The sequence below is a fragment of the Quercus lobata genome, chromosome 4 (genome assembly GCF_001633185.2).
Source record: "Quercus lobata isolate SW786 chromosome 4, ValleyOak3.0 Primary Assembly, whole genome shotgun sequence".
NCBI lineage: Eukaryota > Viridiplantae > Streptophyta > Magnoliopsida > Fagales > Fagaceae > Quercus > Quercus lobata.
In genome coordinates this window covers 50,955,668-50,968,273 of record NC_044907.1, presented here as the reverse complement: position 1 = coordinate 50,968,273, position 12,606 = coordinate 50,955,668, and the positions used below count along the sequence as shown (strand labels likewise).

At 33.8% G+C, this 12,606-nt stretch overlaps 2 protein-coding genes across 2 annotated transcripts; both read right to left on the bottom strand.

The window, feature by feature from the left end:
* Positions 1-580: 580 nt before the first annotated feature.
* LOC115985412 lies at positions 581-2,383 on the bottom strand. The gene is made up of 4 exons (XM_031108351.1): positions 2,124-2,383; positions 1,924-2,018; positions 1,539-1,759; positions 581-1,144 (listed from the first exon to the last, which is right to left on the bottom strand). The coding sequence occupies exons 1-4, from the start codon at positions 2,381-2,383 to the stop codon at positions 581-583; spliced, it is 1,140 nt and encodes a 379-aa protein (XP_030964211.1).
* Positions 2,384-11,401: 9,018 nt separating this feature from the next.
* LOC115985411 (secreted RxLR effector protein 161-like) lies at positions 11,402-11,992 on the bottom strand. The gene has a single exon (XM_031108350.1). It carries the CDS (start codon positions 11,990-11,992, stop codon positions 11,402-11,404), a length of 591 nt encoding a protein of 196 aa, XP_030964210.1.
* Between the last annotated feature and the right edge of the window lie 614 nt (positions 11,993-12,606).

The following is a 12,606-nucleotide window of genomic DNA, read 5'->3' as shown; positions in this document are numbered from 1 at the left end:
CTATAATTATACCAAATTAGACTTAACAAATATATATCATTTGTAATTTCAATAGGATTTAAATTTTATATCAAATGGACTCTACCAACATATTCATCATTTAAAAAAAAAAAAATTATATCCTATATTCCCTTATTGCTTCATAGTGGCGAAGCTAGAATTTATCTTTGAGGGGGGCCATATATAATTTTTTTTTTTTTTTTTTTTTTTTGTGTGTTTATGAAATGTAAAATAGTAATGTGCAATACTTCATAACTCAATATATGCTATAAACAAAAATGTATTTGATTAAAATTAAACAATCATGAGACAAGATTGACAAAACGATTTAATATCTTTAATCAACTATGAAATAGGCAAAGTCGCAAAACATACAATAACATAAAAGTTAAACATCTTTTTTCAAAATTGTAACCTACGCTCTTTAAGAGATCTAAAGTCATCAAGCATTGAGTCAGTAGTGAAGTTCTCAGCAATTTCCCTTTCACTGTAGATAGCTAAGTTATCTGAGAGAAACTCGTCCTCCATTTTGTTGCGTAGTCTTGTTTTAACAATTTTCATAGCTGAAAAGGCTCGCTCACTAGTTGCTGTGGACACTGGAATCAATAAGAGGATATACCTGTGACTTTTCTGTCTCCACTAATCTTCGACATAACTCTGCTATAGATGACAAATTCTGAAACTTCGAATGATTTTGCACATCATGCTCAAATGGCCTCAATTGAATTTTCAAACCAGTCCTAACACCCTCAAAAAAATCAAGAGGATAATATTTCTCAACAAGATGACATATGTTATCCACATTAAAGGATTTGTAAGCATCCTTTGGATCCAAAGCCGAGCAAAGTTTCAAGAGTTCTATTGGTTGTTCACCAAACCTATTGTTAAGCTCTTGCAATTGAACATCTATTGTAGCATTAAATATATCAAAATGGTAATGATGCTCCACTGTAACATGATCCCTTTTCTTACGACCTCTACCTTTAGCAAATCGAGCACTTAGATCTAGAATATCAATTCCAAATATTTTGGAGAATCCTATGAAATTCTCAAGAAAATTATCCCAACCATCTACTCTTAAATTTTGGATGAGTGTCTTTGTTACTAAAACTAAATTTTGGGCATTTGAGATGTCTAGAGATTTCTAATGCAAAGCTTGACAAAGAACATCAATAATACCCATGATTTCCTTCATTAAATGTAAACTAAATATAAACTCAAATGAATTAATCATTTTATGAGTTACATTTGCATCTCCATGTTGCAAGTAGGTGGACCTGTCTTCCTTTATATTTTCAAGCACCAAACAAGTTGGACCAAACATCCTCATTAGGCTACAAATAGAATTAAAATGAGACCCCCAATGAGAATCACTAGCCGTTTTAGAGTTCCAATTTGGTTTGCTCCTGTTTTCGTTTCAAGTTCATCAATAGCTAGCATTCTTGAGTAGCTCTTAGTTCATCATTACCTTTACATGAAGAACCAACTGTAGTGATAATGAAATTTAAATTCAAGAAGAATTCATGGATAAGGATTACCTCTCTTGATGCAGCAACTAATGCTAATTGTAACCGACGAGCAAAGCAATGCACATAGTATGCATAAGGACAATCATTAAGAACTAAGGCTTGCAATCCTTTCCATTCACCACACATGTTGCTAGCACCGTCATATCCTTGTCCATGAATATTTTGAATGTCAAGACAGTGACGAGAAAGAATAGCATATGTTTTGTTCTTCAAAGTCAATGCAGCAATGTCTTTAACATGAGAAAGATCAAAAAAGCTTGTATAAAGCGCTCATTGTCAGCAAATCTCAAAACAAAATCCGTTTGCTCTCTCTTTGACTAATCACATGACTCATCAACAATAATACAAAATTTGGAATCCCTAATGTCTTCACAAATCTTACTCTACACTTTACTTGCAATAACATGCAGAATCTCCTTCTGAATTGTAGGCGAAGTGTACTTAGCAGCTTTAGGAGCATTTTCCAAAACAACTTGTTCAACCTTATCACTATAAGATGCCAAAATTCTAATCATCTTAAGGAAATTTCCCCGCTTTTTTTATTCAAGGGTTTCATCATAACCTCTAAAAGGACACCCTTGAAAGGTGAGCCACCGGACAGTATCAATAGAAGTTTTCACCCGCAATCGATTATTTAGAATTTGTTCAGAACTCTGCACATTCATCACTTTATCCATATGCATTGATTCATTCAATAGATCATCACAATATTTCACAGCATTATTGTGGGGTGAGCAAGGATCCTCCCCAACAGGATTCAAAAAGGCACAATTCTTTCCATAATTGACTTTTTTCCAATTTCTAAATCCTATGAAAGTAAAAGCATCACAACCAAGGTGTCTACTTCTTTCCATGGTAAAGAGATGACATGGTAGACAGTATGCAACATCTTTAGTAGGAGAATACTCCAGCCAAGAAGAAAATTAAGTGAACCAAGAAGCTTGAAAGCGACGAGGATGCTTTTCTCTAGGAAATGGATAGTTTGAAAGATGGATTTGATATGGTTTAGCTTTTAAATAAGCACGTCTAACTTCATTACGTATATTGGCTGGATAGTTACATATTTCAATGTGTTCTCCTAGATCTCGTTTTAAAATTCTAACATCAACTTCATTGGAATTAAGTGGTGAAAATTTTAAATGAATTTCTTCAGGTTCCACTTCCACCACTAACGGTCTGGAAGGATTTTTTCAAGATCAATCCTTAGAGATTTGGAAGGACGCTCATTAAAAGCTGACTCTTCTACATTAGAACCCAAAAATGTACTATTTTCTGAATTACTGTCTTCATTTTTTTTTGGAAGAATGAGTTAATAGTCCTAAACTTTCCCATGAACCTAGATTTATCAAATTAAATTATCACTCATTAAATAAAATGACTGAGATTTAAAAAAATATACTAAAAATATACTAAAAGTTCAAAGATTGCTAAATAAAAGACAAACAGTCATTCAAATGTCAATGCATAAAAAAAAATATATAATAAACAACAACTAAATACAACTTAATATAGTAGTAAATACTGTATATAATATATTGATTATTATAATAATATATACTATATTCTAAAGAATATATAAAAGAAAGCAATGAAAAGGAAAGCAACAAAAGCAAAACAAAATAAATAGTACCTGGAAAGAGTTAAAGAGTTAAAAGCAATGGGCATTAGGTATAAGGAGCCAAAATAATAAGGTTATTTGAAAATTTTAAAATTATTTAAGATATTTTTTAAAAAAAATCCCTTTTTTTTAAAAAAAAAATTTCAAAAATTTGGGGGGGGGGGGGGGGAGCCCCCTTCAGTCCTTTAATAGCTACGCCACTGTTACTTCATAGGATTTAAATTTTATATCAAACAGGGCTCTACCAATTTATACATCCTTTAAAAATAAAAAAATAAAAAATCTATCTTATATTTCTTAGTAACCCATTCACGTTCTTTTTTTTCCCTATATTTTATGTTATGTTGATATCAATTTTTTTTTTTTTTTTTTTTCATTCTATTCATATGACCTTTTTTTAATTCCACTTTTTATGGGATAGAAACAAACACATTCACTAGATATCTTAATTTCAATAGGATTTAAATAAATTCTATATCAAATGGAACTCTACCAATATATATAATCTTATATATCCTTTTTGGAGTGAAGCTTACTCCAATATTTGAATGCCTAAATCCCATGACAATGTAGGTGCGCATTATTTCTTTCTTTTATTATTATTATTATTATTATTATTATTATTATTATTATTATTATTATTATTATTATTATAAATGCAAATAATAATTAACTAAAAAGATATAAATTTTAAATTCACCTTTAGATGTAGACAGAAAGAGAGACATAATCATTTTAAATACTACTGAGACATTAGATAATGAGAAAAATGATAAACACATTGGAAATACTATTTGTCATAAATGTAAACAATATGGACATACTAAGAAACAATGTGATAGACATAATAAAATTGTTAAACAAATCAGTAAATTAGAGTTTGAGAAAGATGTAATAAATGAATTAATGGAAATGTTTGATGTTAAACAAAAAGAGATAGACCAAGTAACAAAAAAGGAAGAACTAAAATTAGCCAACCCACTTAAAATCAATAAAAGAAAAAGGAAACAAAAAGACATAATAATAAAATTGAAAAATAATCTACCTAATCATTTAAAACACAAAAAAGACTATTTACTAAAATTGAAAGATTCTATAGACATACCTATTGTCTGTTTTACGTGTAGGAAATATGGACATCATGTTACGAAATGTGGAAAAAGAGAAAAAGCTAAGAAAGAAAAAGATAAGAAAGAAAAGACAAAAATGAAACAAGATGGAGTAGATATAAAACTAGTAACTCTACAAGACTTAATGACAAAAACAAAAAGGGTAAAACAAGAAATTAAAGAAGATAATTTCACAGACATAGATGAACAAAATATTACAGAAATAATAAATTTGAAAGAATTTTTTAAACCCATGATAGACCCCCCCCCCCAATTAGAAAATGATGCTCATAATAGACAGAATTTTTTGAGTTTAATTGACAGAGTAATTTTTCAAAAATGACATACAGAAATCACTCTAGTAATTAATAAAGAGTTTTCTTTAATAGAAATTGCTTTGATAGATTCTGGAGCTAACATGAATTGCATACAAGAAGGATTAATATCTTTAAAATATTATGAAAGATTAACTCAAATACTTAATTATAAATTATTAATGTTTATAAATTAGCCAATGTTCACACATGTTTTGAAACTATTTTTAAAGACCTCTCTTCTAAAGTTATTTTAAGAAACCCCTTTATGGCTTTACTTTGCCCTCTTTTGATGATAGATGAAGGAATTAAAATAAATATACTAGTTTTTAGATGCACCTCACCCCTAATCCTGAAAGAAATTCATTCCCTTAATACAGTCACTATCCTAAAAGATATTAATAAAGAAAGAATCTGTAGAACAAAAGGACATTTGACAGAAAAATCACTTGATGGCCAATTGACGGATAATGACATAGAGAAGTTTAAACAGGATATAGAGACAAAGATTTGTTCTTATTCTCCCACTGCTTTTTTGCATAGGCACCAACATATAGTCCAAAGATCTTGTGAGAAAGACTCTAATAGAAAAGATACAAAAGAAAGAACTATGCTTATAATCTCTTTTAGTCAATATAAATGGACTGACAGTTTGACAGATGTACCAAGCAAAATTATAATAAATGACATACTTATACCCTTTATAGTAATCTCAAATACTCATATAACAGATCTTTTAATAAAAGAAGTCTTGACAGATAACCCTTTACTAATCATTAAAGAAAACATTAATTGTGGTAATTTCTTGAACAAAGACAAATTTAATTACTTAACAAATAGAGTTAATTATAAGTCCTTAACAAATAGAGTTAACAAATAGGGTTGATGAAAGACTTTATGGAGAAGCTTTATTTCACATATTTTCGGATAATGAGATATATAGTAATACATACAAAACGGATAGAATTATGGTAGACTTTGTAAAGTTTTTGAATTCCAGCTACTTTGGCATTGACAGACTTCATCATGACTACTCTTATGCCACTACTCAGCGAGAGCACAAAGGTGTAGAGAAAGAAGTTTGTTCTATTATATATGCTTTAAATTTTAAAAATGATTTTCTTATAAAAAATTTTAAAGAAATTTCACAAAAAGACATTGGCAAAAGAGTTTTAAAAATGAATTTGAAAGAAGCTTTGGAAGAAAATATTTATTTTCAAAATAATATTTCGAGACATTATCCTTTTCCCTAAACCCAATCGTAGACTACTATGAATAAAAGACCCTCTAAGGCAGACATGAAAGGAAAGGGCAAGGCACCAGTGGTGCAACCCAAAGAAATCCGAAAGGCTTCAGTGAAGATTTCGAATAAGCATGAAGGTGTCTTGATAGAGACAATATCCCTTCAAGATACGTTGCTAGCAGAGGAAATTTATTTGAAAGCTCGAAAATGTATTAAAAAATACAAGAGTTGTTTAGACCCCCAAAACAAAGTTATGATTCGATAGATTTTACACTAACTTAATTCTAAGTGCGGAATAGTGTAAATTTGAGTGGATAAACAAACAAGCTACTCTAACACATATTCATATAAACAAAGTAGTAAAATGAAATGTAAAAGAGTAGGGAAGAAGAATGCAAACATAGATAACATGTCGATGTGTTATCGAAGAGGAAACCGAAGGACTTGGCAAAAAACCTCTTCACCGCCCTTTAAGCGGTAATCGATCCACTAGACAATCAGTTAGGATACATAGGTTAGTAAGAGACCCTCCAAGCCTAATCTACCTACTGTACCTAAGCCCTCCAAGCTCCTACTCCAACAAGGCTTCTCGGAACCATGTCTTGTCTAGCTCTCCGAATCCCGCAACAAGCTCTATGTTGCATTTGCCATCCTTGGATTCTTCCAATACTTCCCAATAGTACCAAAACCTCACTTGACACTCTAAAAGGGTGTGGTAAGTGTTTGGGCTATCAACCTCTCAATGGTATGGAAATGGAGAGGTAGAAGTTGAGGAAATCCACAAGCTTATGTGTTGAGATATATAGGTATGATAATCTATAACTCTTAAGGTGTTTGGCTAGGGTTTTCTCTCAGAAGTACTCCTTAACATTTGTGGATAATGTGGGTATATATAGTGTAGGCACAAAAAGTGTGTATTAGATAGTATAGTTTGGCAAAACAGAATATTTCGCGAGTGTCTCGTGGGAAGGCCTTACCCATGAGATACTTGCAAAACACAGCTGTCTCCATCTGTATTGACTCTTCACATTTCAGTCATGTGCAAGGCACATGATTCACTTCACGGGATGCTTAGTCGCAAGATACCCGCGAGAAATCTTCTAACTTCAATTGCTTGAGTCTTCACACTCTCTCCTTATCACACAACCCTTACAATCAAATCCCACAATAAATACAGGGTACAAAAGATTGAATAAAATTATAATCAAAATTGACAAGGAATAAAAGCCAACAAAATACATATTTGTAAATCACAACTTTACAATCTCCCCCTTTGACTATCCCGTGACAAAACCCCCAAAACAAACTCTAGACTTAAACGTGAGTTTGGGAATAATGGCAAAACTAACTCACACCTAATCTAAAAACTGTGAAGCACTTGCACGTTTATACCTGTAACCTGAAACACTCTCACACAAACAAAATTTTCATTAAGCTTATGACAAGTTGAAAGAAAGGTATGAAAAAGAGCAAGCATAATGCAATCAAGTATGTAAACATTAGATATCATGTAAACAAAAACTTGATCAAACAAGTTTAGTCATTAAAGAATGACTACAATGAACATTTAGCAAGTAAGTGTTCATCCGGACATGCAAACAAAGAGCAATCACTTATGATCACTTGTATGTCCAACACACAACCAATGCAAAATACGTGAAGTATATGCATCTAGGAACAAGATCCTACTAGGGCACAAGTGTAAAGTACTCAAGACATATTGGCAATATCTTAAAAGCACACAAAAAGAATGCTACAAAGCATTGAGATAATCACAAATTGAATATAAACTGAAATTAAAAAACAGAGTGTGCTGAAGTTTTAAGCAAACGCAGTAAAAGCATAAACATAAACCAGCAGTTATAGAAGCTAAAAAAAGAAACACACATAAACCAAACAGTAGTTACTATCTTATCCTCCCCCTTTCACCGCACTCCCCCTATCACTACACTCCCCCTAACAACAACACCATCTCCCCCTTTTTATCATGGAATAGCTAGTCATCATGTTCCTCTAGCTTCCTCTGAATTTGGTCTAGTTAAGTCTAAAGAGATGTGAACTTAGTGTTGAAACGAATGTGTTGGGAGTGCATGATGGTAGCTAGTCCGGATATCTTGGTAGTAATCTCTTGGAGAGTAGCCATGATGTTGTCTAGCTGTTCATCATAAACATGGGATGTAGAACTTGAGCTTCCTTGAGTAGCATGACTTTCTTGCTTGGTATTCTTCTTAGTATGACTCATGCTTGCATGGAGAGTGTAGATATTAATTGGACTTGGCCTTGGATAAGGGCGCTCATCTTCCGAAGGATGTACACCTTTGAGCTTTAAAATCCTTGAGATATGGTGACAGAAAGGAATACAATTCCTTGAAGCAGTCTAGTCAACCGTTTTTGCCACAATGTGGAAAATATGAGAGCATATATCAATCTCTACATCAGTGATCAGATCATGCAAGAATAATGCTCGGCCAAGATTCATGAAACCGGTGCTGGACAGAGGATAGAGGTTGCTAAACATGATCATCGTGAGCAACCTTAATTTAGGAGAAAGAGATGCCACACTTATTGATTTCCCATTGGACGAGAATTCCAAATTCGCTTCTAAAGCTTCCCGAAGAATCTCCTCATCCGGATTCAGTTCATCATATATGGGTAATATTGGCCTGTTAATGTGTAGAATGTCAGCCAAGTAGACGGGTGTGACTGAGAACCGCTTTCCTCTCACCCAACACTTGATTTCCTCTCCTTCAACAACGACATTTGCATAGAATTCTTTCACTAAGTTTTTGTATGCATCCTCAAGATTTGAGAGACGAAAATTCCAATCTTTGGTGGCAAACCATATTGGAATATTCGTATCTAGGAGAGAGTGTTGATCAACGGCCCTTTCAACCAACAATGGAGCATCTCGAAACTGGCTCATGTAGGTCTGGAATGTAGCATAAGATTTGAACAAATCAGGATCATACACTCCTGTTGAAAAACGAGTTCTCTTTGACTTTGGTGAAGGTTCATCAACATCAATTATCTACTCTTTCCCTTTGTTGCAGCTTCCTTTCACAGCTAAGCTTTTAAACAGATACATCTGCATAGGAGAGGAGGAGAGGACAGAAATAGAAAGGAAGGAAGTGCAAAAACACAAACATAGAACACAAAACTCGATTAGATTCAAGTTAGTTCAAAACAAAGGTAAAACAACCTCAAACAGATCAAATAGACACAAAACAACATGCTATAAGTGTTTACCATGTAAACAAAAACAAAATGCATGAAGTGAATCATTGTGCATGTGTGTGTCTATGCTGAGCATGTGTTGATGCGTGTGTGTGTAGCATGAGATGCATAAGGTGTGCCTAGAGGGCCCTAGTGTGTGCCTAGTGTGTGCATGGCATGGCATTGAGACACAAAATGAGCACAATGTGTAAAAACACACATCCAATGACCAAAACATGTCTAGCATGTTCTATCAAAAGACAAAAACAGATATTGGAACTCATTTGATTCCAATTCAACACAAAAATGTCACTAGGACATTTTGACAAACACCTAGCATGCAACAATGCATTTCAACTATGAATAATGCATGAACATGATGAAATATGTCTCAATACATGCTAAGAATGCCACAAGGGGCCAACACAGATGCAAATACATCAAGTGGGACTCAGCCCAATCAAAATTTTGGAAAACTTTTCACAAAATTGAGAAACCCAACCCTATTTCGAAAAAAAATCCCCAATTTTGAAAGCCCTAAGCTAAAATCTACGAAATTGAAGGAAAAATGAAAGCAATGTTTAGAAAAACATACCTTGAAGTGATTTTGCATAGATTTTTGCTTGAAAATGATGGGGTTTGAGTGAAAAATGATTTTGGATTAAGAAGGGTTCGAAGAGAGGCAGTGTGAGGGAAAGTTTAAGTGTTTGAAAAACTATCACATCTACTACATAAAAACTGAAAACACGCATTTTTTGTGGGTTAGATAGTAGCGGGACAATCGCGAGAAAGTCGCTAGACATACTGAAGCTTTTGCGAAAAGCTCTTAGTTGCGAACCAGTCGCGATACAGTGCGATAGCTTTTGTATGAAATTTAGAAATTTCCAGTTTTTGCTTAAAAAAATTTTGCTAGAAGAGTTTAGTCGCGAAATACTCACGAGGTAGTAGCGAGACTTTCTGTATGAAAATGTGACTTTTTAATTTCCCTTAAGCACATTTCACGGGAAGCTCTCAGTCGCAAGCTTCTCATGAAAAGACCTCTGAACTAATTTTTGAAGAAAAACACAAAATGCATTTTGAACAAAAACTAAAAGCACAAAAGTATAAAATCATTTTCAAAAACATATAAAACACTCAAAAATCTTTTTGGGTTTGATCAGCAAGTATTTGAGCATACACATCACATTTGAACATGTACAATCACACAAATGAGATAAGCATTATCTGAACAAACTCTTGTGTGTTGTATGTGAGTATCAAATGTGGAATAGTCCATAGACCAAAGTGAATCTTCAATGATCAATTCAATAAAGTCATACACAACTGATACGAAATCAAGTGGTCAATCTCAATTATAGAAATGAACATATATGACCTCCCACGAGAGAATGATTACAAGACTTAGAAGCTTTTCATTTGGCTTCTGCATAAATCATAACAATTGGTCCTTTTTGGATTATACATCTCTTTTTGAAATCGGGGCTTGAAATTTTGATATTTCAACATGAAGAGTTAACCTTTGGCTTTTTGAGCACCATACATTTTAATACAAAAGTCGCTTTCCCTTTTTCCTAGTTAAATACTAGTATATGCGATAGGCTTTTGTAACTCATTAACTCTTTTCATTTGGAGAGCTCTATAGCAAAAACAAAAAAATAAAGTGGGAAGAGATATAGGCACAAGTCTATGCAAGTATCAAGACCATCAAGACTATTGACCAATCATTCATGACAAGCTTGAAGATCTATTTACAACAATCACACATAGATTTCAAAATTTCTCCCACATAGATAAATGTGCATACATAACAAGCTAGACTCGTAAATGCATTACGCCATTAGTACAAAGGTACTAGGCCAAACTCACATGTGATATACACAACACAAGCTATCAAACTTTTTGAAGTTTTTTTTTCAATTTTTATGGGTTTTTGAATTTTTGAACACACTCAAAAACAGAACAAAAAGAGTAAGATCAACAAAAACAGGTATAAACCAAGACAAAAAAATGCTAGAAACTAAGCATGTGAGACCTACACCAATGATGAGCAGCAATGAGCAGAATAGGTTCACAGAAAAGATAGAGTTCAAGGAATGATACCAACACCAATGGTCTTACGCAAAGACTCAAACCTTGGACCATCAAGAGGTTTAGTAAAGATGCCTGCCTTCTGGTTGTCAGTGATGATGAACTCCAAATACACAGTCTTTTCCTCCACCAAATCTTGAATGAAGTGATATCAGATCTCGATATGATTTGATTTTGAGTGTTGAACTGGGTTTTTGGACATTTATGGCACTCGTATTGTCACAGAACACACACATAGTGTCTTGAGTGATTCCATAATCATGTAGAAGCTTCTTCATCCATAATAATTATGCACAACAACTCGCCGCTGCAATGTACTCAACTTCAGCCGTTGATAGAGAAACTGAGTTTTGCTTTTTGCTCATCCAAGACAATAGGTTATTTTCAAGGTAGAAGCAACCACCAGAAGTGCTTTTCCTGTCATCAATGCACCCGGCCCAGTCAGCATCAGAAAATCCAGCTAGGCACTCATTTGAGTCTCTTGAATACCAAATTCCATAATTAGATGTGCCATTTATGTAGTGAATAATTTGTTTGACTGCTGTCAAGTGTGACTCTTTGGGTGCTGCCTGAAATCGAGCACATACTCCTACACTAAAAGCGATGTCTAGTCTACTAGCAGTGAGGTAGAGAAAACTACCGATCATGCTTCGATAAAGTGTTGGATCCACTTCCACACCTGCTGCATCATGACTTAGTTTTGCTGAGGAACTCATGGGAGTGGAAGTGTGTTTCTTAGAGTCTAGGTCAAATCTCTTTACAAGATTTTTGGCATATTTCTCTTGAGAGATAAATATCCCATGTTCCTGTTGTTTCACTTGAAGCCCTAGGAAGTAGTTTAAATCTCCCACAATGCTCATCTTAAACTCCCTTTTCATTTCTTCTGAGAATTCAAGAGCTAGGTGATCGATTGTGGATCCGAAGACAATATCATCCACATATACTTGAGCAATAAGGAGAGATTTCTTATCTCTTTTGACAAACAAAGTTCAATCAGCTTGACCTCTCTTTAAACCATGATCCAAGAGGTATGTGCTGAGGCGATCATACCAAGCTCTTGGTGCTTGTTTCAACCCATATAATGCCTTTTTCAATCTTAACACATGATCCGAAAAGTGAGGATCTTGAAACCCCTTTGGTTGCTCAACAAACACTTCTTCATTTAAAAATCCGTTCAAGAAAGCACTCTTCATGTCCATTTGATATAACTTGAAGTTCATAATGCATGCTATGGAGAGAAGAATTCTGATTGACTCTAGTCTTCCAACTGGAGCAAAAGATTCATCAAAGTCTATGCCTTCAACTTGAGTATATCCTTGAGCCACCAATCTAGACTTGTTTTGAACAATTTCATTATCTTCATCAGTCTTGTTCTTGAAGATCCACTTGGTGCCGATTACATGTGTATCCTTGGGCCTTGTTACCAACTCCCATACATAATTTCTAACAAATTGATGCAACTCTTGGTGTATGGAATCTACCCAATTCTCAT

Excerpts from the sequence above, each read along its gene's own strand:
- LOC115985412 (XM_031108351.1), bottom strand. The coding sequence starts at position 2,383 with ATGGAAAGAAGTAGACACCTTGGTTGTGATGCTTTTACTTTCATAGGA. Across the intron at positions 1,760-1,923 it reads GATTCTGCATGTTATTGCAA|ACATTGCTGCATTGACTTTG; the intron begins GTAAAGTGTAGA and ends CTCATGTTAAAG. Across the intron at positions 1,145-1,538 it reads TAGTTGCTGCATCAAGAGAG|AAATCTCTAGACATCTCAAA; the intron begins GTAATCCTTATC and ends GCTTTGCATTAG.
- LOC115985411 (XM_031108350.1), bottom strand. The coding sequence starts at position 11,992 with ATGAAAAGGGAGTTTAAGATGAGCATTGTGGGAGATTTAAACTACTTC.